Source organism: Thalassophryne amazonica, chromosome 15 (genome assembly GCF_902500255.1).
Source record: "Thalassophryne amazonica chromosome 15, fThaAma1.1, whole genome shotgun sequence".
In the NCBI taxonomy this organism is placed as follows: Eukaryota; Metazoa; Chordata; class Actinopteri; order Batrachoidiformes; family Batrachoididae; genus Thalassophryne; species Thalassophryne amazonica.
Genome location: NC_047117.1, coordinates 16015063 through 16042427, shown reverse-complemented (window position 1 = coordinate 16042427; position 27365 = coordinate 16015063). Strand labels below are relative to the sequence as shown.

The 27365-nt window shown below is 39.9% G+C and overlaps 3 protein-coding genes and 1 long non-coding RNA gene across 7 annotated transcripts in view; 1 reads left to right on the top strand and 3 right to left on the bottom strand.

Moving 5' to 3' along the window:
* Window positions 1-4404, bottom strand: part of LOC117525538 (E3 ubiquitin-protein ligase RBBP6-like) — a 39017-nt gene extending 34613 nt beyond the window's left edge. The window contains exon 1 of one of the 2 annotated variants that reach the window (XM_034187403.1): window positions 3385-4404. In XM_034187403.1, the coding sequence (XP_034043294.1) occupies window positions 3385-3550 (166 nt within the window). In that variant the 5' untranslated portion in view covers window positions 3551-4404. The remainder of the gene's footprint in view (window positions 1-3384) is intronic. The other variant, XM_034187405.1, reaches the window with a different exon arrangement.
* Window positions 1204-26167, top strand: LOC117525541. The gene is made up of 4 exons (XR_004565086.1): window positions 1204-1214; window positions 7800-7806; window positions 12135-12156; window positions 26034-26167. It is a non-coding gene; the product is annotated as an uncharacterized LOC117525541 (long non-coding RNA).
* LOC117525540 (voltage-dependent calcium channel gamma-3 subunit) lies at window positions 8132-16137 on the bottom strand. Its single transcript, XM_034187408.1, has 4 exons — window positions 15583-16137; window positions 10807-10890; window positions 9221-9361; window positions 8132-9132 (listed from the first exon to the last, which is right to left on the bottom strand). Exons 1-4 carry the CDS (start codon window positions 15791-15793, stop codon window positions 8573-8575), a joined length of 996 nt encoding a protein of 331 aa, XP_034043299.1. The 5' UTR covers window positions 15794-16137; the 3' UTR covers window positions 8132-8572.
* LOC117525539 (protein kinase C beta type) overlaps window positions 20129-27365 on the bottom strand; it is a 77907-nt gene continuing 70670 nt past the window's right edge. The window contains exons 17-18 of one of the 3 annotated variants that reach the window (XR_004565085.1): window positions 26010-26238; window positions 22793-25971 (exon numbers count right to left, since the gene is read on the bottom strand). Coding sequence is in view for 2 of the 3 variants with exons in the window: in XM_034187407.1 (XP_034043298.1) it covers window positions 20963-21115 (153 nt within the window). In the remaining variant the exon portion in view is untranslated. Of the gene's footprint in view, window positions 21116-22792; window positions 26239-27365 lie in introns of those variants that run through there. The other 2 variants (XM_034187407.1, XM_034187406.1) reach the window with 2 other exon arrangements.

Sequence of the window (27365 nt, the reverse complement as noted above, 5' to 3'; positions counted from 1 at the left end):
GACAAAGCCACAGATTGGTTTCCACAAGTGCATGATTTATAAATGATTCATTAAATATACAAACTTCAAACAAAAGAATGTATATTCAGGGTGAGGGGGACAAAATAATTTTTTAGATTGCAAGGCTGATGTTAGATGATTCGAACTGATTCACTAATGTCAAAAATCGATTTCATAAACTGTAATTCCAAGGGTGGAATGGGAGCACTGGCAACCATTAATGAGCACTTTTCACATCCTTTATGGAAACCTCTATTTCTACTTTTATTGCTTACAGACCCTTTGGTCAAACATTTGGGGAAGATGAGCAGCATGTGGAGCAGTTGCAGATTCTGAGCTGCGATGTATGATGAAAACCCAACATGAAAGGACAAAAAAACACTTTTCGCGACTGCTTCAGTGATAGCAGCCGGAAAAAAAAAAAAAAAAAAAAAACCTGTACACATTTATCCATGAAGTTATGCTGTGTATATACTGCACAATGGCAGCGGAGGTCCCGTGGACAAATTCTGCAATACGACACAGGGTTCAAACGAAACTGCGGTGGCCTATTACTTGCTGAGTATCAACGACATCATTTACGGCTGATTTCTGCATTTGCTTAATGACTGCAACACTCAAGTCAGTCCATAGATGACCAAGATCGATAAATTACTCGAGCTTTGGCTCGATTTACTCACCCCTTTTAAAACCTAAACTTAAAACATTTTAACCATAACATGCTCAAAATGCAAAGATCGAGTGTCAGGACCATACTATGCTGAATGGGACTGCAGTTAATACTCATTTTCATAATCAAATAATGTGACAATTTTTTTCTTAATCAACTGATTCGTTGTCTGCACCATAAAGTTTCACAAAATGGTGAAAAGTGTCATTCAGTGTTTCAGGTTTGTAAAAACAAACTACCTCTCCCATCTACCAAGTCAATTGACATAATGACCAAGTCACCCCATTGAAGAACCGCCCACTGAAACACATGCAACTAGGCAGCAGGGACTCGCTAGCTAGCTAGCGTTAAGGCAAGTAACAGGGTATACAGCTAGCTAGTTGTATGTTTATGTCGGACTCCACCGACTAATCGTGATAATGCCCACGGAGTTTTTCAATCCAGGAAAACTTCTCTGTGAAGCATCTGTGTGGCAACCACTTTGCTGCAGAGTGCAGAGGGGGACAAGTTCTGAGCTGAGGCATGTCTCTCACTGAGACAAGGAGTGAGATGCTACTCCACACTGAGCAGTTCTGTCGCTGAACACAGCAAAACCGAGACAGCGACGTGAAAAATTTGCAAAGCCATTTATTTATTTATTTCAGCAGATGCTCCAGGCATCGCGAAGTGAATCAAACATTTGACAAAGCCCCACATTAAATAATGCAAGGATTTTTAACCGAAGCAGAAACACAAAATAAGCCAGGGAACAACGATTTACCCAGACTGACTTCAAACATGAGTAAATTAAGTATTTGTATTCATTTTTCTGCTTTTCTTTTCGTGTTGAGTTTTGTAAATGATAAATGCTTCATGTTTTCAGAGCAGTTGTGCCATCTAGTGTTCAAAAAAATGAAACACCAGCCACTGACCAAACAAATAAAATTATTTCTTCCACCAAAACATCAAATGTAGGCTTGCACCTTAGATGTACCTTCTGGCAAGGGACCCATTCAGAAAATTTTTACACTTAAGTTTATATCACGATATACCGTTACCGTGAAGTGATTTTATTTATACCGCAATATGAATTTTAGGTCATATCACCCACCCAAACTGCATCCCACCAGCGAAGTTTTTGCCCCCATGTGCATCTGCTAAATGTAAAAATGTAGCCGACAAAAATATCCCCCATAGCGGGGAGGGGAGGAAGACATCCTCTCCAAAAGCACACCACTGGAAAGAGCTCTCTCACTATGTCTCTGCAGAGAAGCTGCGAAAACAGACTAGGCCAAATACCCACAGCACATATTCCCAGAATGTACCAGCTGTCAACCTGCACAATATGGGCATTATTTTATTTTTTTTTTAAATCGCATGTCTATTCGGCTATCTCACAGACTCTTGTTTATATCTTGAAACAGCAGTGCTGTTACCGTGCGGGTTATGTCAGAGATATCAGTGTAGACAGCTCTATAGGGTGACATGGCAGGCAAAACTGAGTGAGACTGTTCGTGTGGCGTCTTGACCAGAACCCTATTGTTCATCCCTTCTATCTGGTTAGTAGTCGCAACTGACGTGGATGTTGAGGAAATCTCAAAAGATTGTTACCCCATTCCAAAATCACAGTAAACCAGTATGCAGTTTTGAGTGCTCGTGAGCAGAATTCAAGGTGAAGGCACATAAATAAAGTTATGTGACATGGAGGTATGTGAAAATGGGATCAAGTAATGTTTGATTAATTTAACCTGAATTTACATATACTACAATATAGACTGTTCAAGGAAAATTAATGGTTCAAACCCCATGCATGTATATTGTTTATGTGCTTTGAGTTAACCCCAGTATGAATGCACACTCAAAACAGAGCTGGCTTAAGACCTTCAAATGGGGTCATGCTAACTGCCGACCAGCGCCAACCAGCAGTTTTATTGATATGGGAGACATGTTTACATTGTCAAAGCAAGTCTGTTGCTGTCCCTGTCTCATTTGCTCTCTCTCTCTCTCTCCCTCTTTCTCTCACCATTTTTCCTCCCTCTCAGCAGACATCTCTGTTGGTATTGGAATCCAATACCGATCCGGGACGGGATCAGTCCCAACCATAATCGGAGTGGCTGGTTGGTCCTGGTCGGTGCTGTTTGGCAATTAGCATAACCATGTGTTTGTTTCTCTTAAACCAGAAAACTAACATTAAGGCAGTTGATTCACTACACCACAAAACTGAGAAACAAATATGACAATTCAACAGCTATACTAAAATATGAAATGGACAATATGTAAAGAAATGGGGTCTGATAATCACAAAAATGGGAACAAACGTTCTTTTCATGAAATGCGTACCTTAATAACCCACCTAAACCCACGTAAGGCCAGAAAATGCTATAATAACCCTTTAAGAACACAAGAAAGAGCTGCCACTTGACGTAACCTGTCTCTGATTTAAGCAGGGTAATCCATTATATAAAGGTTCTTTAGTCATAATCGAGTGCATGTAACAAATGTATTAAGGCCCATTTCACTCCATTTCGTATTTCAGTATGTCCCCAATTCAACTGGAGTGTGATATTTTTGGCTCCTGCATGTCCTGCGCCTTTCACTCCAGCCGATGACTTACACATTTCCGCTGTGTTTCCATTACGTGTTTCAATAATACAATTTTTGCGGGGGTGGGGGAAGTAAGGACCGATCATGAATCAATACCATAGCAATAATAACTGTTTGAGCCGCTAACTTACCTTCTCGAGTCTGGGCATTGGTGATCTGTAGGTCGCAGTCTGTGGCCTTGAGCCGCTCCCTGGCCATGATCTGCCTTTTAAGCTCACTGAGAGTGATATGCAGCCCATCGAAAGTGACTGTGTTGTAGTCCAGTTTGGAAGAAAACTTATAGTGAACACACGACATTTTGTTTAAACAGTACTACCGTTATATCACAAGAAAACCAACCACAGGCCTTGTATGATAAAACAGCGTCAACAAAACACAGAACGCTAATTCTCGTAACTTTAAGACGTAAACCTTTACTATATTCGGTTAAACACTGCAGACAATTTTTTAAGTATAAAGTTTCAGATCGGAGATGACGACAGTGTCCTTGATGAACACAAAAGAAAAAGGCCAAAGCGCCACTGAATGGCGTCCTCTGCTTCGTCAGTTCCTCATGGTCCAAAAGAGCACAACGGGATCCAACAAAATCCACGAAGTCCAGCAGCAGTGTGATATTATGTCCGTTATGAAAAGTCCTGGGCGGAAAAAAAAACCGGTGTCACGGCCGAGCCGGCCCGCTGGAAGAGCTAACAGTTAGCTAGCAGCAGGCCTGCAACTCGACAGTCCTGGTGACAACGATCCACCTCTTCAGTCCAAACACCACCGAGACCAACAACCAGTCCACCGCATCGTTCGAATACTACAATGTTAGCGAGTTAACTCATGCCGAGGCAGCATGCTACACCTCGACATTAGCTAATGTTTTATTGGGGGAAGGGGGGGGAGGCCTGAAACAAAGTGCACCTAAAAATTAGCTTCACGGTGCTACGCTAACCGCGTCGCTCAGGTTAGCAGTCCAAAAAAAAAAAATCAAAATAAGCTATGTAGTCAGAAGACAAAAGACTCTCGGTTCACGTTTCGTTTCCTCCTCGCGAAGTCCAGCTGCGTAGCTTTCTCACAACACATATATATTTAATTCCACCAAAAGCAACGTCGACATTCCCAGCTTCTTCTTTCCTCGTTGGTTCACTAAAATGGCGCAGGACAGAACTAGTACAATGACGTAACACCTCGAGACAAGCTTCAGGTTCATTGAACTACCATTGGCCAAGGAGAGGCAAGCTGCAAAGCGCCATCTTAGCCCTCCCTCATGGGAGGGCTAAGATGGCGTGCAAAAACAAAAATGAAGGTGAGAAAACACCTTTCATTTGTGCAAAATTTAGGTAAAAATTTATTTAGCATGATCTAATCATGATATATTAATGCTACTAAGATTCCAACTGTGGCTACTTGGAGTCAATGCAAATCATTAAGACTTCATTTTGCACATTTCATAAGGATTTGTAGCCGTGAATTTGAAACACGTGTCCACAACATGTTGAATTTAAGCTCTGTCATACATGCACGGTGGATGCTTGATCTCAACTTTGAAATTTCCGAAACACTTTATCGGCATTAAAAAAAAAAGCCAGAGAAATTATTTTGTGTTTCCAGTGGATGTCGCCGCGAGCGCTATAAATTAACCTTTGCAGTGTGAAACAAGGTTCGATACAAAGATTTGTAAGGTTCAAAACTGAGAAATGACATGTCAATCAAAAACACCTGCCTTATTATTATAAGTCATAAAACATAAAAAAATACAAGCTAATTAATAAAATTAAAACCAGCATAAGAAAGTAAAGAACAATTAAACAAACAAATCATTTCAATGTTCCATTTTATAGTGTCATTTAGAGACAGGTTTGGTAGTGTGGATGAGTAGTCTAAGGTGCTGGATTAAGGTTCCATTCTCTTTTGGGGGCGTGGGTTCAAATCACACCACTGCCAGTTTCTTTTTATTTGCTGTTTGTTCTAAACATTTTATACCGTGAAAATGCTATCATTGAGCCAGTAACAACATAATGCAAGTGTTAACAGTTGTGAAACAAATTAATCACAGTAATAATGTCTGGCAGAGGTGGAAATTAATCTAAAGACACTTCAGTGACATCGGAACATGTATATGTTACACATTAAACACAAAAGACAGATGCAAAGAAAACAATAAGGGTTTAAAACATTTATCTGCATTTGTAAATATAACACTATAATTCCCATATTCATGTCTGGAGGAATCTTCTAATAGGATTTAACCAAGCAGTAAAATTTGATAGCCTCACATGAAGCCCTCCTCAGAAGAAAAACTAGTTGCAGTTCCTGGACTGGCCACTTGAGGCTGCCTCCAAAACAGAGCACATTCCCATAGGACTCCATGTTAAAATGTCCAACTTTAGAGCAGAAATAACAGTCTGATCCAAAACAAAAAGGGTTTTGGTCTATAGATGTTTTCATGGTCCTTGACAATTTGTGCGGGGGTGAATTTTTTTTCGATCTTCTTAGTTTACCATGTTTTACACAATATAGGTCTGTAAAATTAAGGGTGTTTTTGCTTTGAGTGACAGCAGCTCAGCTGAGTGTCTGTGCCTCTCGTAGCATCTTTAGCTCAAAGGCTGCTCATTGTTGTGGAGACTGTGTCTGGTATTTGGAGTATTTTATTACAAACGCCTGGAGTAATATGGCTTGTTGTGTGGTGAAACGTCCTAATGGATCGTTTAAAACGTCCCTGCTGCAGTATTTGCTTATTTAATGTTGTACCCCAACAGCGTTAACACTTTTGGCAGCTGTCACTAGGCTGATCCATTCAGCTCCATTAATGCATGATGACTGAGAAAAACAGTGGCTCATAACTTTTAATGTCCACACCAAAGTAAATAGTAGAACCTTCACATCATCCCCCCCAAAATACTTTAATGAACACCTGAATCCAGGCTAGCCTGTTAGCTTAGGTGGTTTGGACTTACCATGTTAAGGCTTCTTTTATCACACATGGAGCCACCAATGCTCAACCCTTCATGAATTAATGAGGTCATCACGTCGCTGCTGTTAAAATGGCAACGCCCAGATGTGGGCTTCATATCGGCTGTTCTGGGTCGCCCTAGAAATCCTATGGGTGAGGTCACACAGGCTTTGTCCAGTACATATGCTGTCTATGGACTGCGCAGACCTAAAGTGAACATTAACTTGAACTGTTGCAATGGTAGGAGTGAGTTATTTAACGTTAATAAAGAAAGCTTATTTCCAGAAGGGGTGCAAGACACACGTCTTTCCACCTCCCCAATGCCTCCTCCCTGCCCACAGTGCCATTTGGTAGGTTGGCTGCAATCAGGAAAAAAACCCACATCGCCGGCATCACAGGCCAACATGTAAACCACTACACCACCAAATCCCTCAATGGCTCTTTTAAAGCTACAGTTTGTAGGATTTGGAGATGTTTATAAAGAAAAATTGGATATAACATTCAGAACCATCTGTTCATTCGTGTATATCAGTGTATATAGCAGTCAAGAACAGCTGTGTCCCAGTTCGCCCTACCACTCCCATTGTTTACAGTGTTTGGCTTCCGCGTTTTATATTTACATGCGTCTACAAGAAAGCCATGTAAGTTTATTCAATTTTTTAAGCGTGGGACCATGAAGGTTCGGACAGGAAGAGACGTCAGGTTAGCAATCGCAACAGGACAGCTGTGGTGTGTGCGCAGGAGTTTGAAGCAGTTAGCACTGCTAGCTGTTAGCAATGTCTATGATTGTCGTCTACTTATTGACTGTATTTTGACAAATGAAAGATTCAAAACACACAAAGGTGACAATGGAAATCAGATGTTTAATGATTTTCAGGTAGAACTTGTGGAACTTTGAAATATCGAGGCAAACAAAGACCTGTGAAGCAAGAAGCAGCGTTGGACAGCAGGATGATATTCTCCGTAACCGCTATGTGCCGCAAAATGACAAGTAAAATCAGTGGGATGTGGTTGTGTTGCAAGAATTGTATTTATTTTTGTTACTTAGTTTGTCTGGTGTGGTTTGCACATCTTGGATGTGTTTTTTATGCTGGCTGCGCCACTTGGAGCACAACCAGCCTAAAAGCAAAGTTCTCAAATTTTTTTTAGCATTCTGACTCTCGCCTATGACTCTGAAGTTTGGGGAGTGACAAAATAAAAAGGGATCACGGATACAAGTGGTCAAAATGAGTTTCCATCACAGGACAGGCTGAGTAGGTCAGACACCTGGAATTAGCTCAGATTACTCTTTTGCATGAAGGACCCAGGTTAATTGGTTTTGGTATCTGATCACAGCATGTGCCTTTGAAGTTTTACAGTTATGTCAGAATGGGACTAGACCACAATGTCAATCCAAAAAATCCTATTCTGGGTCTGTTAGTGACGTTTAGGGCTAGCAGTCAGTGATCATCTTAGTAATTTCTCTGTTTTCCTGTTGACTTACTACTTATGAATTATACCTTAGGTGTAGTTTTTCCAGCCGACTGATTCTGCTCTTTTTCTCTCTGTCCGAGGTACGAACAACGTTGCATGGATTTGCAGGATTGACAGATCCAAACCGCAAGGGGCCAGATTGATTGTGAGATACAAGGCCTGACGCAGGTGCTGCATGCTGCAGTCTGTGTTCAGGAGTGACCCTTTCATGGGGACAGGCCCACTGACGGCATGAGGAATGCTGGATGATTCGTGCCTGTGGTGCTGACGCCTGCATGGACTTCTCATCTTCTTTATATTATTATGTTGCTTGATTTCCTGATTTCTTTTTCTTCAGCTTTGTAAAACTTTGCAAAACCTTGTAATTGTTAGAATGGCCTAAGCAGTGGGTCACCCCTCTGAGTCTGGCCTCCTTGAGGTTTCTGCCTCAATATCATCAGGGGGAGTTTTTCCTTACCACTGTTGCCTGTATGCTTCCTCTAGGGGTTGGTAATGTTAGACCTTACTTGCATGAAGCGCCTTGAGGCAGCTTTTCTTGTGATTTGCTGCTGTATATAAATTCAATTAAAATAAATAAATCCTAGACAGATTACATATCCCATCTGGCCTTAAAGACTGGTCCGTGGTTCATGAGCAAGCCCCATATTGGTAAAATATCACATTTTAAATGAATATCATATTCTCTAACTTAAAAGTTTCTCAGACTGTTTTAAAATCAACTCCAAAGTCTATTAGATGGTAGCATATAAGCAAATGAGAAAACAAAGCTATTTGTAAAGCTGTCATATTTGGTTGTAATTTGTAATGTACTAAAGTAAAAGGGGGTCTAGGTGGTCCATGAGATTTTTTTTTTCAGGGATTGGATTTAAAAAGTGTTTGTGGAGTAGCACTGTCCTCCCGTTCCTGTCCACCTACACAGGTGTGGTCCGTCTGTTGGTCATGCATTTTCCAGGCAGGAAGTCTGTGTTGTTTCGATTCACTGCTGCCGTCGTCATATCATTTATACCATCCTTGAGAGGCGATGCCATTGTGTACAGCATGAAGTCCGACCCCAGTCTCAGTGCTGGTGGCAAACCTGACATGGGAGCGGCCTTGGAGTCAGCAGAGAAGGACAGCTCTCTGTCTCGTACCAGGGATGCTCGAAAAGAATGTGAGATCGAGTCCCCGGCGCTGTGATTGCTCCTGTAACTGTATCTGCGGCAGCGGTTCTGGTAATAACGGTTGCGATAGTAGGATGAGCTACGAGAGATGGGTGGCTTCATGAGTGAAGGCCGGCCTTTGGTGCGCAGCTGCCTGTGTTTCTCTATGAAGACGTGAACCGCCAGGACGCCAACCATCTCAGCCAGCACAAAGGACAAAGCTCCGAAGTAGAAGGACCAGCCGTAGCTGTAGCTCTTCTTGTTGTCGCTCTGACCGGGATCACCAGAGTTGGCTGATATGTACACAATGATGCCAATGATGTTACTGAGACCTGGAAAGGGTCAGAAGGGTGGAGAAGGTCAGGTGTGTGGGTCCTACTGTCATTTATGAGCATGCACCTGATTTGAATATCATCTGACCTGCAGATACAAAGAGGATCCCTGCGCCGAGAATGACATTGTAGCGCGTCTTGTAGAATTCACTGGCAGCTACACATACGCCTCCCAGAAACAATAACCCTACACTGAGGATGGGAAAGAGACTGGAGGCTCGAACTGCTCCTGGGAGGAGAGGACAAGAGAGGGCAGTACAGGACAGGACAGGAGAACAGAATTTTAGATGTGGGTGTAGTGAGGGAATATATATATATATATATATATATATATATATATATATATATATATATATATATATATATATATATATATATATATATATATATATATAAACAGCTGGCAAAATAAGTATTGAAAATATTTCTAACGGCGCTATTGGCATGAAATTTTCACCAGATGTCAGTAACATCCCAAGTAATACACACATATAAAGAAACAAAAACAAATAAGTACAGACATTAAGTTATGTGTAATAATATGAAAAGACAGGAAAAAGTATTAAACATCTGGAGAAAGGGAGGAGCAAAAAGACATGGAAAGCCAAGACATCAGCTGAAATCTATCAGTAATTAGAAAGCAATCCTGCCCCTTGTCAGTGCAAATTAATATCAGGTGGTTGATCTAACTTGTTAACTTAAGTTCAAACAACTTAATTCAACTTAATTCAATGAGCATTTCAACTTTCAAATCATGAAATAGTCTTTCCATTGCACGAATGGATAAACACTCATTATTTGTTTTATATGACACCTAAAATAGATCCTTGTCATTTGATATTTTATTAATTTATAAACAAGAGGAAAGGGACTTTTTTGGTGTGCGTTCTTTACTGATTGCTTTTTTGTGCTTAACATATCCATTTCCTGCCTGTTTCAATTTACACACCATTGCTTTGTATGCCTCATGACTACGATGAAACTCATCAGCTTTGGTAATATCAACATTTCTCATCCGTAGCCGACGCTGTGCATTGACTTGTCTGCTTTCCTCAGTCCAGCAAAAAATTGCGACAGAAATCTCTCCGACAGCGCTTCTTCGTCGTCTAGGCAAATACTGCAAATGCTTCCAGACAGCTTACAACATACTGGATTTGTTTTTGTTGTTGTGTTAGAAGAATGAGCAGCATCAATAAGCTCATTCAAATCGTCGTCAGTCACCAAAATAAACCCTGCCATGTTTGTTTTTAAACTAAGCAGCGTCGCTGTGTCAAAGGTTGCCAGAGTGCTAGTGTGAGCGCATGTTCTTTCAACGCTTGATTACTCCATGCACGCAAAAGCAATACGTCATGTTTTTAGGTTAAGGTGGTCGCGGTGCAAAACATATGGTACCAAAATTGCACAGTAAATGGTACAAAATTGCAAATGGGACAAACGATCAATATCACATGACATACAAACCACCAATCAAATGACAAGGATCTATTTACATGTTATATAAAGTCAAACATTTTGTGAAGCACTTGTTTTTCAAAAAGCCTTGCCTCTGGCATTTCACTTCGTGAAATGTTTCATGAGAGGTTTTGACCTGGAATCCACTACACCCTTATCTGTGCAGATGAATTTCCATACAATTTGAATCTGTTACTGCACATGTGCACATTTGTTACCCACGTAATAAATACTCTGCAGCATCCTGCTCATAGTCTGCATCGTCAGGAAAGTGATCGATGTCTTTGCAGACACCCCGGAAAGTTCCTGCAGAAAGGAAAAAAAAAACAACCCATAAAACATTATTTGTGTAGCATATCAAAAGAACAGTAATAACTCATGTTACTCTGCAGCATCTATGATGCTGTGAGTCATTTTGTCACAACTCTGTTAGGTGACGGTTTTACCTTCTGTAAGGACAACTAACTCAGTGTGCATGAAGGGACCACAGGCCGAAACCCACAGGTACCCACGGTCATGGAGGCAACATGCAAACTCCGCACAGAAAGGAATTCACCATTTGTGGACATGACCTTCTTCCTGACACAAGAGTATTAGTTCATGTCACACTTCCTGTTATTTCTCAACAAAAAACATATCCTTTTGGTGGTGTGTGTGTGTCTCCCTCAAGGTCAGGTCCCAATAGTTTGTGGATCCTCATATTTGGTGCTTGTTTGTATTTAATGACCAATTCTACCTTCATATGTTTGACGCACCAGACAAACTACTTAATCGACGTTTACACTCACCTCATCCTCTGACCACAAACTGGAAATTCGTTATTAACGCATCATTTAACTGGTCAAACAAATATGAGTTTAACAGCAGACAGACTGTCACGCTCCTACTGCATGTGTTCACAGGATGACACCATCAAATGCTAAAATGGAATGCAAAACACCATACAAACAGTTTCAACAATACTGAAAAACCTTGATTATTTTAATGTGTATTTTTTTCCCCAATGCAAACAGCTGCAGTTGTTTCTGTTGTCACTTGTCAGTAACCTTTGGCTCTGCAGCACCTTTTCACATTCCACACAAAAAAATATTGATTATTGTGTCGCTGTGTGCTGCACTCATTCACCAGTATTGATAATGTGGTTGCCATGGAAACTGAAAGAAAACCACTTCAGTAGCACTGATTCTACTATAATGAATGCAACAGAAGAAAACAGTCACATTTATAACCTCCGCCAACGAAGTTCAACAGAGGTTATGTTTTCACTCCTGTCTGTTTGTTTGTCTGTCTGTTTATGAACACAATGGAACCTACAATTTTTCATATATCGTTATGAAAGTTTTACAGAGGATTCATATCCTGATAGGCAAGAATTGATTCAATTTTCAAAGTCACAGATCAAAGGTCAAAGTCAGGATAAATATAGAAAAAAATCCCTTTCCTTTAACATTGAACAAATTTTCAAAAAATTATAACTATGTCAAAAAAGATCAAATTTCTTTCATATTTGAGAGTGTTGTGTAGCATGGTAGGATTAATAAATGGAGTAGTTTTGACTGTGTTGAGTGTTTGGTCTCCAAAGTAAAGGTCAAACAATGTCAACGTCCATTGTTACCTACCTCGTGATGTGACAACTAAGCGTGACACATGGTGCAAACTATTCCCTTTTAAAACCCTAATAACTCAGCCATAATTTGCGTCATTTTTTATACCCAAATTATAGCAACTTTAACTTTTCACCACTGTACAAACTGAAACTGACCTTTGTTACCATTCTTGCTATTTTTCCCCATAACTCCATAATATTCAGTCACAGATAGTCCAAACTATACCTTTTTGGAATATTTGTGATCAGACAAATAATGTGGCGTAGCTTTCAATATGATTGGAGCATTCTGACCCCTGTGTAATTCTTCAGTTGACCCCTACCTGGATGTCTATTGGAAATTCAAGCGGCCAATCAATCGTTTTTTTGTTTGTTTATTTCAGATGAGTAATGTCTAAGGAGTATCTACGCCAATGTTGATGCTTGTTTCTAGAAATTAACATTTGTTACAGTTATCTGCTCCACTATTTTGATCTATGTTTTGTATTATATTTTATCTTATGAAAAGCCACTTCTAACAGGACTTTGACCTTGAAAATATTTTCCAAGGTAAAAATTTGTGAAATTGGAGTCTAGTATTGGCTGAGGTTTGTGCTCCAAAAGCACAGTGCTCTTCTTCAAATTGTGGTGAGAAGGAAAATTAAGAGATAGAGAAATGTGAAACTAGTTTTCACACCCACTTGCACCTTTTCTTGTTACTTTCAACAGGAAACATCACCCAGCATATGCCACCGGCTCTACATTTATTACTGATATTAACAACTGAAGATAACGGGCTTTTCTGCTTGTTTGTTAGCAGGGTTTATCAAAATAATGAAACTATAAACTTGGTGGAAATATTATAATTATTTATTTTTAGGTGATAACCCAGATGCTTTTTAACATAACCACAACATTATTTATTTAACAACACTAGAGTGCACATACTTCTACCAAGACTCAGTAGTCCTGTTTATCTATTGTTAATCAAGTTCAAGTCCAGGTGGGGACGTTGTTTCACCAAAGGACAGATAAGGTGGAAATCAATAACAAACATGACATGACACTGTCCCCTATGTGCTTGCTGTAGGGGTTGGTAAGGTAGTGATCCAGGTCTGGCAGATCAGACAGAGGTTATTGTATATTTATTAACATGAACACTTGACTTCTTCAGAGCATCGCTTGGGCCCTGTGGCAGAGGCCTGTGCACATGATGAGTGCAGCTATAGTTCAGATTGTAACACTGGATATCACCTTCAGCACAGAAACAAGACTGTGAAAGGGCACCGCAAAGCATCAATCTGACCAACAAAGCGTGTGATCCTGCAGAAAACCTTTTAACGTTCCGTATTGTACGGACAATAAATGTTCTTAGTGCAGCTTCCTGCCTGTGAGCCTGATGCACGCACACACACACACACACACACACACACACACACACACACACACACACACACACACACACACACACACACACACACACACACACACACACACACACACACACACACACACGGGTTTGTAGAGTCACTGAAGTTCACTGCATGCTTTGTTACCTCTCCATTAACCATTTTAGAGGTTGGCTATAAAAGGGCAGCAGAGGGAGGGAGTAGGAGGAAGAAGGGATGAAATGAGGGAGATAAAAGGCTGAACATTTTGATTGTATTCAGTCAAAACATCTAAAGAAGCACCAAAACACAATGAAATGGTCGTTTCACATATCTAAGACCTTTAAACTCTATCTCCTGTTACCACAATTTTAAATCTTATTTCCTGCCAATCAACCCTCCAAAATAAAAGATAATCGATCATTGTTTAAGGCTTTCAGTTTTAGCTGAAAAAAGTGGTTGAATTTGTTCCTCCTTTTTTTTATTATTATTTTTTACACTGTGTTTATATGGTCCACATAGAATGAATTAAAATTGTTGGCAGTTCTGCTCTATTGTGAGATATAATGAATGACAGAAAACTAGGATTCTATGCCATCATCTACCACATTGCATATGTAAACTTAGAAGGCTACATTTTGATTTGTGAAAATTTGGACATTGAAAAGGCTTTTTTTAATCTGTCAGTCATAGTGACAACAAATAAATATCTTTGAAAAGTACAGCATGAAAGGAAAGTACACATAGATTGTGTGAACGGCGCAAAACTGCAGCTGTTTTGTGAATCATCACCTGTTATTAGGAGACCAAAGGTTACTGGACAATTGTCTGCTCAGCTGTGTTAAAGCCAGGGGTGTTTTATTACCCCATTATTCTTTTGATATATCAGCACACTGGACTCAAATAAATAAATAACTTATTGGATGAACTCATATTCCAGTTGGGGCAGCATTACCATCCAATAAATGTATGTGGGCCCAAGTCAGACATTAAAAATATGGGCAATATCATTTAAATGCATTGGAGCTCCAAATATTTATTTAGTGCAAACTGTTTACCAGATTGAAATGAATTCATCCAGGTTTTTTTTTTTTTGAGTGCTAAATTAATTTACTCACAAAAGAGAAGGAACTACTTACCTCAGAATAATTAAGTTGCCAAACTCTGTTTTACGTGCAAAGCTATAGAAGGATTTTGTCCAGTTGACTAAAGCTGTGTAGTTATATGCAATAAAAAAAAATCACTTAAAATGTTATACTTTATTTCAGCTAAACAGAACTGAGTAACCTGTATTCATCCAATTCACGCACACATATTTACTATTAGTTATAGCTTATCAGTGTTAGTTATTTAAATTGCTTTGTTATTTAAATAATTCTTTATAATTTTTTTGAGCCTTTATTTAATCAGGTTAGTCCCATTAAGATTGAGATCTCTTTTGCAAGGGAGACCTGGGCAATTGTAAAATTTCCATTTCACCTAACCTTCATGTCTTTTAAATGTGCAGTAACAATAATAAAACTTAACCATAATTATTTGGATGAAATCATCTATAATTCGTACCAAACCATGAGGGAAGTCTACCCTTACACCCCAATGTCTTGGTGGCTTCCCACAGTGTCCTTTGTGGGTGGTGAGAACGTCCTGTGTTACTCTGATTTTCTACAGTCCCTGCACACTTTCCAGTTCTTAATGATTTATTAAACTGAACAGCAAGAGCCATGTGGTACCTCAAACCAACTTGACTTTTTCTCTTTTTTTCCCCCTGCTAGATTGTGAAAAACCAGCAACTGAATGTCCAAATAGTTTTGGTCCCTCAATCATTTTAGTGCCCCTGCCTTCAAACACTGGACTCATTGTTTTGCATTCAACTAAAAAAGAAAAACAATAGCAGTGCACCCATAACATGCTGATAATATTATATATATATATATATATATATATAGCAGACTGGTTTAATTTCATGGTTTAAAAAAATAAATATATGCACACAGTTGTACCAGGAACCCCAACCCCTCCAACTACCTTCCGTGCAGCAGGTTCTCCACAGGCCGGAGTGCGTCAGAACCTCCTCGTTCTTGTGCACGGTCTCGTTGTCACTGAGGCTCTTGGATCTGCACATCCCACGGGAGTAGAGCCAATAGTCTGTTCCCACGGCGATGGTCATGAGGCTGAAAGCGCAGAAAGCTCCCGCCGTGGTCAGGAGCATCATCACGCCGCGGTTACACAGCCGCATCCTCTTCCTCCTCCTCCACCTCCTCCTGGGCTCGCACCGAACCGCACGGCTCACAAACTCCGCTCAACTTTCTCCCGCTGTCTGAACTTGATGATGCGCATTTTCCGCAACCGCTGCGCTGATCTCCCGCCGTGAAGCTGAAACCGTCAACTGCAGGGAAAAAGTGTGCAAACTTTCTGAAAAGGTTCGGGGTCGGCACCGCCTGCAGGATAACCACGCCCTCCCTCCTCCTGTGTGACCTGTCACTCACAGCATGAGTGACAGGTCACACAGCAATTTCTTTTCGGCAATTTCTCAAGAAACTACAAGGGGCAGTGGTGCACTCAGCCGAGCACGCGCACAAGCACACTAATACATCTATATGTCAACTTACTGTCCATTTTCTTTCATGACATTCAAGCAGATGTTGGTTTCATTTCTAATTGTGGCCCACAGGGGGCCAAGTTTGTGAAATTTTGTGCAAGAAATATCTTGACTTTGTGTATCAGAGAAGTTTTGGCCGGGTTTTAATTGCATAAACCACAGAAGCACAGTTCTGAATCTGTACCCTACACAAGCTTTAGGCTGGGCTCAGTGATGGGGGATCAGGTCTGTTTTCTCCTTTTTAATGTCAGTTTGAGATTAATGTCTTTCTCCATGGTCAACAGCCTTTCCGGTCTTGTGATGGAGTTCTGTCGTAATACCATCACATTCATCAGTTCCTCAGTTATGATCTTCAGTTTCTGTTGGATGTTTAGAAATTGGTTAAAATTGTTAATTCGGGCCTCCTTAATGGTCCCAAGCTTGTTTTGTTAGATATGGCTCTAAAGGAGGAACTCCAGTTGTGGAGAGCCAAGTTTTTGGTCCAGATGCAGGACTCAATCCACTCTACCAGCAGTTCAATGAAACATGGTGCAGGTTCTCTAATTAATCCTTAATTATGTCCATATGAAGGTGTATGATGTCATTTTAAGCTTCAACTGTATGTGGTAATGATTAACGTCACATATGTACAGCTTCCTTCTTTAGAACATGTTCATGATAACTTTTTAAAAATTTGTCATGTAGCCAACTTTGAGAAACTCTGGTCTGAAACATCTGTGTGATCAAGACAGAAGTTCAGTATTGAATATACAGATTGAACATAAGTTATGTCCAAGACCTTAGATTAAAAACACAATTGCAAGAGGCTTTGAAATGAAATGATTGATCATTTTAATGCTAAAGACGACACATTCAGCAAATGGTCAATGTCCTGTTACACATTTCCTCTCCTCGCATTATAAAAGTTACCTGCTCTTCCTCTTACTTTTGCCACTTCTGCATTTTGCATAGTACAAACTTTAGCCCCCCCCAACACTGTTCTTGTCCTCAAATCCTAGCATCTTCAAGATTTTCAGTTAAAAAAGTTGAATTTTTTTTTTTTTTGGGGGGGGGGGGGGGGGTAAACAGACATAAAATCAGAGTGCATCAATCAAATTTAACTATATGGTGAAAAAAAGGGCAAGAAGAATGAAATGTTTTACACCAGCTGCGTTGTGTGTGCAGGGCAGCTCTGCCTCATGCACTTGAATGCATTTACACTGCCAGACTGCAATTCAATTGCTTCACCGCTGCAGCCAACTCAGTCTTTTCACATGAATTGTCTTTGAGTATAGTTTCTCCTATCATGCTACATCTCCTGTGAGGCAGTTTATCTTACAGGGCTCTACTCAGCTTCTTGTGTGCATTTCAAAAATGGCACATGTAGCTGTTATCAACCATCAGCTGACAGCATGTACATGAAACAGGAGGTCGTGTTGAATGTGCCATAATATATAAACTTAAAAATGGAAATGCATACATATATTTACCGTCTGAACCAACAGCTTTTTCTTTTGTAGACCAACTCTGTCAGATATTGTGACTCGTATCTTTGTGAGTTTAGTTGAGGAGCATTTGGAAAAGTGCAGACCAGGAAATTGAATTCTTATTAAATAAGCCAATTTTTTTTTAAATTGCAGAATGTTTGAGAGAGAGAGAGAGAGCGGTAGGTAGTTTTTTAGATTATAATCCTAACTTTTGTTTAAAAGCAAACATACTTATTACTACAGCTGCCAGCTAAATTTCTTTTCATTCACTGCCGTTCAAAATAAGTTTTATCTTGGTATCTGTCACCAGATCTCATTCCCAAATACTGAGGGTCAACTTCACTCTGCTACTGCAACAGGTCCAACAGGATCTTACCCAGTGGTCCACTTTGCTTCTCTCAATACTGCAAGGATAAACAGGATTAAGATGAAAATCCTAACAAATTCTATTTATTTAAGTGCGTTCTGTATTATCTCACATTCTTTAAAAAGATGGACAGCCTCATTTCATCTTTTGGCTGGAGCCGTAAAAGACCCAGGATCCCGAAGCTGCTATTACACAGGCTTAAGATAAATGGCAGAATGGCCTTGCCTAGTTTTCAAATGTATTATTGGGCTGTAAACATTATGAGTCTACTGTACAGATCTGCCTTGGATATTCCTCCGTGGTTGCTTATTGAATCTGGTTCCTCTTGTATATCTTCACCATCTCTTTTATTTCAAGTCGTCTGGACTACTGTAACGCACTTTATTTTGGCATTAGCCAACGGGCTCTTTCCCGTTTGCAGTTAGTCCAGAACGCTGCAGCGCGACTTTTAACAGGAGCCTGGAAGCGTGAGCACATAACCCCAATTCTTGCATCTTTGCACTGGCTTCCTATTAATTTTAGAATTGATTTTAAGATTTTATTGTCTTTAAAGCTTTGAATGGAATGGCCCCTCAATACATCACTGACCTCCTACAAATTTACTCTCCGGCAAGTGCTCTGAGGTCTGAGGGCCATTTCCAGCTTGCGCTACCCAAGACAAGACTTAAAACCAGGGGGGACAGGGCTTTCTCTGTGGCTGGCCCCAGACTTTGGAACGCTCTGCCCCTCTATGTCCAAACAGCCCCCACAGTGGAGTGTTTTGTCTCGTCTGAAGACCCACTTTTATTCTCTGGTTTTTAACACTGCGTGAGTTGTGTGGTCCTCTGTTTTATTGGTTTTGTTTTTATTTTGGTAGATTTTACTGGTTTTATCTTTTGTATGCTGTATTTATTTATCTTGCACATTTTAATTTTCTTATTTCTAATTTATTTCTTGACTATTGGGCTTTTATCTATCGTGATTCTACTGTATGTGCAGCACTTTGTAACGTCTTTGTTCTTAAATGTGCTATATAAATAAAGTGGATTGGATTGGATTGAATCTACTCTCAATGTATCTAATTTATTTTCCTTCGAGATATATTCAGTTTACCGGTATTTGAATTTCTCCATGGATTTTTTTCTTTTAACACTGTAGGATTGCTTGTCTATGTATGCATGTAAATATAAATGTTCTAAAATTCAATTTAAAAAAAAAAATCTATTGATGGGTGATTCTTAGACTACGGGCACTTATGTCCTTTGATCATATTGTATGAAAAACAGAAAAAAGGGGAAATTTCACACTTTTATAGTTATCGTTACAATGAAAGTGTGTTAAGAAATTTGTTCTAGTAGTCTATGATGACTTTTTCACCTTTTTTCAGCATCATTATATGCAAATATTGCTGTTTTGTGCTTGTCCCACACCCAGACTTTTGATCTTCAATGATAAAAATGAATGGTAAAGAAACGTTTTTCTAATGTTTTAAAATATCTCTAATAAAATATCAGTAAAATAATCAAAACATAATTGGGGTATTCAATGTCATACAACTGTTGTGATTTTTTTTTTTAAACAAAATGTAGTTGTCCCACACTATTGCCATAATTTTCACCACAACACTAATGTCCCTTTAAACAGTTTGAATGAAAGATTGTTTGGGTAGTTTCTATGGAGATAAACAGTGACATCAGAGCACATGTATATAGCGCCAAATCACAACAAACAGTTGCCCCAAGGCGCTCTATATTGTAAGGCAATGGTGTGGTAGAAATTACATTTACAAGGCCAATAGTGCCCATAGTTAAAGAATCACCCTGATATTTTTGATGTCTGACCTCTTCCACATACAGAAAAAGTCCAGTAAAATATGTTGTCTAATGGTGCTCGTGTGATGTCAGATCATTTCTTTTTGCTGCATGCTGTGTCCCCTGTGAAAACGAGGCGCTGGCTCGAATCTCGAGGGGTGCGGCCCCCGTGATGACACACTCTCATGCGGGCGGTATGCACGCTGTGACCTTTTAACATGAAAATCTACATGCAACGCAGCCACCGCTGCACACGCACAACGCACCCAGTGGTTCAGGCCTGCAGGTAAAAAAAAAAAAAAAAAAAGAAAGAAAGAAAATGTGCGTGTTGGGGGTAAGTGAACAAAAGCAGAGAAAGAGAAAAGCAGAATACCAGTTTGTACAAGCACGAACCACAACAATGAGTTCTAGCTGTAAAATCTCACTCATATTTACACATACACTGAAACAGAAGCCATACAGAGTTATTATGATGATGCGTCATGGTGCGGCCAAGCAGTCCGTGTTGAGAGTGGAACGAACCTGAAATGTTATTTCATCACACATAGCATTTCAAAACTGACTTGCATTGACGAAACTGAAGACGACTTCTCCTCCAAGGTTTCGAAGAACTACCAATAAATATGGCATGCATAGAAGAGCTGCACCGTAGAGACTGTACAGACTGAACAGCACGAAGCCACCGCAGACACAGCGCCGTACAGAAGATACCCGAAGACAAAGAGACATTTTCAAATATCGCTGCCAAACACACGGGTTTGAACCCCTTTGGAAGACGAGGCATGCTAATTCACGACTGACTTGGGACATCAGGTTTTAAATCACAATTTAGGAAAATTAAAAGCCCTCCTTCACTCACGTAGCCTGAGTACGTGACACGGTGTTGGAATGTTCATGAAGGAACTTTTTCAGGGCGAAGGATCCAAAAAAACATTGTTGACACACATTCACTGTGACATCTGATCAACCCGCTCGCCAGGTCCTGTGAAAACTGCAAATGTTTGAAACATTCTGGAAAATGGTCCGTTCCGCGGGGGTGTCTGATCAATCCCACCGGCTTTGAGAGTGTGAACGTAGTTGTTTATGAGGGTGTCCAGTTAAGATGCTGGTGCCAGCCGAGACTGAAGGTTTCTACGTGGGGCACTGGGTGATTCTTCGCCGGATGGGATTGGGGCGAACTCTCTCACACCTGTATGATAAATTCAGGGTTGGTGTAGGAGAAGCCTTGAAACTCATTCTGGTCCAGATTCATAATGAAGAGCTTATCGGTGGGCGTCAGATCCACTGCCATCTTCGTGAACTCCTTGTCAAAGTTAGCCACGTCACGGCGGGATTTCTGCCACAGAAAACAGGAGAAAGAAAACGTTAGGAAAATGGCACAAATCTGTCCAACAACTCTCCCACAGAAGCACAGTGATGAAGTGGAGATACAGAGGCAAAGGGAATTGCCTTTGGTCAGGACATGGACAGACAGACTGGATTCACCTGTGAATAGACGGCACCACACACGATTCTGGAGAAGGTCCGTAAAACACAGATGATTCCAAACAGGACGAAAACACACACAGCTTGTCGACAAACCCAGAGGCAACCATAAGATGGAAAAGACCCCCCAAACAGTTCAACAGCATGGATGCAGATCCAAGACAAAACTCCCAGAGCAAGAGAGAGGAAAAGGCACCAGTGCAGACAGGGATTAAGTATAACCACAGCCAGAAAGGATTTCAGACGGGGAGGTGAAGTGGTGAGACACACACAGACATCACACTGAGTGTTTTCGATTCCTACCTCCTGCTTTGGCCTTCCAGCTGAATTCAGGGAGGGTCTGCAAACATTTCCCATCGCTACCACCGGTCCATCTGAGGCCTAAACCCCACATTCACCGCTACATCAACTCACTGTGCAGGGTTAGCTTAGCTTTGTATGCGTTTTACTTCCCACTGCAATAGCCACGGTATGTCAGGCACTACCTGGTCCAAGTGCCGTTGCTAGTGCATAACTGACGCAGTTGTCATTTTCATACCTCATGCCCACGTCGTGTTAAATTAGGGAGTATAACTGCACTCATTTGTGTGGCAACGCGTGCATTGATCTCACAATGCAGTTGTGATCAAGTTGCACAGTCCGTGCATTGCCATCATTTGGCAGCAGAACACGACTGTACCATAAACCAACAAAAACCTGGTCGAAAGTCGAGCACAGAGGTTTTTTTTTGTTGTTTTTGCTTTTTACCCAGCTCGGTGGGTTCACGACAAGCGCACACTGAGACGCATTAGCATCAACACATCATCTTACCATGAAACTGATTTGAAAACAAAAATTAACAGCAAAATAAAAGTAAAAACTGAATAATTATTAAATAATGACTAATTAAGTGGATAAATTTAACCCCTTTGTGTGCTACTTTACGCTGAAATTATACACATCTTAAACAGCAAGTTGGAGTTGGAAATGCCATAAATGCACTTTACTTGCAATCGTTTGTTGTACTTTTGTTATAAAACCTCTAGCAGATTGTCACCTCACCGCGTCTGGTCCACTTATTTTTGTTTCTGGGCAGAAACAGCATTTTGTGCTGTTAGCACTTCCTTTGTGTTATCGCCATTCACATCACATCAGTGTTTTTGGCTGTGACATGCAAATTTGCAACAGACATCATTACATTAAATTGTTGCATGAGATGTAGGTTATATTTGTGTTGTGTGTTTGCACGTGTTTCTTGAATTTGCAAGATGGTTTTTGATACAGGTGTATTTTTGCATTTATAATTGTTTTATGCATTTACTTAATCGGAAGTGTTGTGACCCCTCTTGGCCACCGTAGTGCTATGCAGGGGAACATTAACATTCACACTGATATTATAGGTACAAGTATATGGATTTTTTTTTAAACTCGTGGTAAGATGCAACAGAAACATACGTTCCATTTCTGTCAGTCTATCGTTAACGGCACATCATCCAAAGCGAGCGACTATGCAGCAGCAGTTAAAAAGGCAAACACAGCAAAAGCAGTCTGGTAGGCACCAGTGAGTATATTATCAGTTTCCAGTCATACAAGACAATTACACAATTCACAGAAGCATCTCTCCTCATCCAAATATCTCTCTGGCATAGAACTCGATATATATACAGTTATTTTTTCTCTCTCTCTTATCTCACATCATTTTTCCACATATGTCACAATTACCATCACAATAAACACTCATTGTCTTCACCTGTGACTCCGCATCTTTACCAGCGAAATTTTTTTTACACTGCAGAATCTTCATCATAACAAAACTGTGATGTCACCATTCCGTATCCAGAAAACACAATTTGACACTTTTTTTTTTTACAACCTCGTATGTTAGTTATAAAAACATAACCTGCGTCACAGTAGAACAAACATCTCCTCAGATGATTTTATATATGAAATGATGTCTCAATAGTACTGTACTGTTTGAGAAAAAATAACCTACGATGCATGTGTCAATATTTATACGTGTATTGCAAAATGGCACAGTATGGCTACCCTTCATCACAGTCGTCGTCGACGATTTTCTTCTGCATTTTCAGCATGCTGAGAATTTTTTTTTTGGCACTTTTGAAATACCAGTCTTCTTGTGTTAGTTTCACAAGACTCCACCGGGTTTTGTCATATGTGGAATTCTTCAAAAATGGTTTAAAAGCTTTGTGCTGTTACAGTGCTCTCCTGCCCCCTGTCATTAAAACAATCAGGAGAAAACTAAGGAGCCATCAGTAAAAATCGTTACACAGACCAAAGGTGCTGGCGGACTTCAAGAGCAGAAGTACTAAAGTAGTTAAAAAAAAAAAAATGAGTCTGAGGGATCAAGACAACATGATTCAAGTTATTTGTGGGTTTTCTTTTCAAGCCAGGTTCTTTCTGTTGTATTTTTGATCCAGCTACACAGCACCACCAAGCCTCACACAGCAAAAACTTTAAAATCTCACCAATTATATTTGCCTAATTTCTAGACAAAATTTCTAATCTACACTTCATATAAGATACAATCTCTTAAGTCTATTTTCAGTGAGATAAGGCCTTTTTTTTTTTTTTAAAGATAATACAACTTAACCTTATAGGTAAGAGTCTCTGAAACATCTGGCCTTGAGTCAAATCTGACACAAAAATGTTTTTTTTTGACTCACCGCAACATCATAAGCTGCTGTATTATTTGTAAAAGGTACAATACTTCCTAATACTAGTAAAATAAAGCTCAAAATTTGTTTTTGGCAGTTAATTACTTTAAGAAGTCTTATGTGAGTTTTCATGTGTACCGCCTGGCAAATGTTCTTTTGTTACATGTTAAAAACTCACGTGATTCACTTAAAAATTCTTTAAATAAGTTCCTGAAATTAGCTGAGCTTTATTTTACTACCATTAAGAAGATTCACATCAGCTACAAACACAGCAGATTAAGAATCATATGGCGAGTCAAAAAAAGCTTGTTTTCTCAGATACTCATCTTCAACCGCTTCGTCCAGTTAAGGGTCACGAGGGGCTGGAGCCAATCCCAGCAGTCACAGAGCGAGAGGCGGGGTACACCCTGGACAATACTCCTAAAAACAAGCTCATATATCTTACTGACATTTTATTTGTTAAATGATGATGTCTTATATTAAGTACAATTACATATTTTGACTAGAAATTTGGTACATATACTTGGCAAGATTTTGTGATTTTGCAGTGCAATGTCACATGACTGGTGACCATTTGTGTTCCCGTTGACGGGCTGGTGAACAGGGTTTGACCACTGCTTCAGGATCATCGTTCTTCAGTATTTTAGTAATTACCATTACAGAAACATCACTACAGCGCTTCCAAAGTTGCCAAAATGGCCAGTGGCTATATAACAGGTGCCAGCAGATATAATGCACCTATTTGACTCTTTTACTTCTTACAGAAGTTTTTTCTTTTCTTTTTCTTATTGTTCCTTTTCTTTCCATCTCTGCTAAATTCTTCCTTTTTCCAAATTTATAGTTCTCTTAAAAGGGGAACATAGACATTTTTCAACCTGAGCTCTATTTTCAGATGATGTAGGGGTTCATTTTCTTCAAGGTCAGCAGCTAACTGTATAACCGGGCATTTAAGAACGTTTCTTTACATTTAGTGATATAAACACGTGCATGTTGCCCTGTGCAGGATCTCCATGCTAACAGACACTTTTACTGACTTTTTTGACTCAACAGTGGCATCAAGAAACCTTTTACCTTAGCTTGCCCCTAAACAATTATGTTATGGAGCAGGTTCGCCTGTGATGGTGTTTGTGTTTTAAATCAACAGTGCACCGAATAAATTTGTTTTTGTCCCAAGTAAAAAGATAAACCCCAAAACATGTAAAAATAGAGCCCAGGTTGAAAATGTTGTTCCTCTTGAAGGTGCTGTTTTTCCAGTGCCATAAGCCATGACCAGAGGCTGTTTTGGTCCAGATTGCACCAAGGATTGACAGAAATACTGATTAGACAAGTTCCGTACAACTGTACAGAGTTGTTAGAAGACATGTTCACTGGCCTGTCTTTAGTCTTTTGAAGTGTTGTGGTACCTTCACCTACTTGCTGACTGCTTGTAAAGACTACCAACCTCTGACTGGTTAAAAACTAATCCAGCAAAAGAAAATTGAATATAAAAATTCCGTTAAGGTCACCACAACAATGAAAGTCTGAATTATAGAAGTATTTGGTCCTACAGACAAAAATAAGTCAACATTTAGAAACTGATTAGTACTCAAACAATTATAATTAAGCAATTGGTCCATTTTTAAAAGTTATTTTTACACTTACACTGCATGAATATTATCAATATTTGATCATAGAACACTCATCAATGTTACTGACAGGTCTTCATAATCAATACAGGAAGGGAGACACAGAGACGGAGGAGGTTCAGGCCGGCTCCGAGCTTGGACTCTGGCTCTCGCGGGCTGACCTGAACCTGCACGTACAAACAGCCGGGCAGCATTCAGGAGGGAGCAACATTTTTACACCAAAGATAGGGATACAGTCAGCACAGCTGATATGAGAGCAGCAGTATTGCATGCTGTGATAATCCACAGTTAAACTAGTCTCCTACTGGCAACTTGACATGAGGATCTGATTACATGTCCTGATTGTTAGCATTGGAGTTTGAATGGATAGCTGGAGACAAAACAAAGCACCTGTCTGCCTTCACACCTGGACGTGAGACGAGGACTTGCACTGTAAAATGCAGACTGTCCACTAATGTTAGATTTTATTTTTCTTTTTGTGTATTTGTAGGGTTTTTGGAGGTCGGTAGGCTACTGGTGCAGCCCAACGATATGTGGTGTGGTCAGTGAGTTGTGTGAGTGTACTCAGGGTTAACAAATGAGAAGCCTTGGAATTCTTCCTGGTCCAGGTTGGCTATAAGCTCCTGATCTGGGGGGGTCAGCTCTGGGGGGTGGCGTGTGAAAAAACGATCAAAGTTCTCCGCGTCACGCCCACACTGCCGTGGAAAGGAGATAAAGAGAGAGAGAGATGGGAGGGGGATGCAGTGAGTATGATGAAGGACGTGAGAAAAAAGGGACAACAAATAAACAAAGAGAAAACAACTAAAACATGACATCAACCAATCAAACTGCTCACAGCTGAAACTGTGGCTTTTCATTGGTCCATAGCAAGTGAGCACAGGGACATCATACAACTCCAAATCAGGAAAAGTTAGGAAGGTGTGGAAAATGCAAATTAAAAAACACAACAAAAACAGAAGTGATTCTTACATTTACTTTGATTTCTGTTTCAATGCAGATGGGATCTACGTAGGATATTTCATGTTTTGTGTGATCAGCTTGATTTTATTTGTTAATATACATCCATTCCCATATTAAAGACCTGCAACATATTCCAAAAAAGTTGGGGTGCTAAAATATTTATCACTTTGTAATGTTGCCATTCCTTCACACAACACTTAAGACATTTTGGCATTAATGATTCAGAGAGATGAAGCATTTGAGGTGTTATTTTCTCCCATTTTTCCTGAAACATGTCTTAAGATGTCCAACAGTACAGAGTCGTCCTCGATAATTTTTTCATTTAAAAATTCTCCCCACATTCTCTATTGGGGACAGGTCAGAACTGCAGGCAGATCAGTACCTGTAATCTCTTCTCTTGCAGCTGTGCCTTTGTAATGTGTGCAGAATGTGGTTTTGCATTGTCTTGTTTAAAATTGCACGGAAAAGCGGTCACCTTGAAGCCAGCATATGTTGCCCTAAAATCTCATTTTGTTTTTCTGCATTGCTGCTGCATCACAGAAGTGTAAACTACCTTTACCAAGGGCACTGACACAGCGCCCCCATACCATGACAAACCCTAGCTTTAGGACTTGTTGCTGATAACAATCTGGATGGTCCTGTTTATCTTTGTTATGGAGTACACACTATCCATTTAAAAAATAAAGATCTGGAATACTGATTTGTCTGATCACAATACACATCGCCATACACAATAATACACTCTTTTTAAAAAAGAAATCTCATTACTAGTCTTAAATTGCTCCGTACCAACTTTTTTGGGGGAAATGAGTTTCAGGCCTGAAATGCAGGAATGGATGTGTATTAAATTAAATGACATAAA

What these genes read in the sequence shown, in the direction of transcription:
- LOC117525540 (XM_034187408.1), bottom strand. Translation starts at nt 15,793, where the DNA reads ATGCGGCTGTGTAACCGCGGCGTGATGATGCTCCTGACCACGGCGGGA. An exon ending in GAGAACCTGCTGCACGGAAG is followed by an intron (nt 10,891 to 15,582) that starts GTAGTTGGAGGG and finishes TCCTTTCTGCAG; the next exon opens with GAACTTTCCGGGGTGTCTGC. An exon ending in TGCTGCAGAGTATTTATTAC is followed by an intron (nt 9,362 to 10,806) that starts GTGGGTAACAAA and finishes CTCTCCTCCCAG; the next exon opens with GAGCAGTTCGAGCCTCCAGT.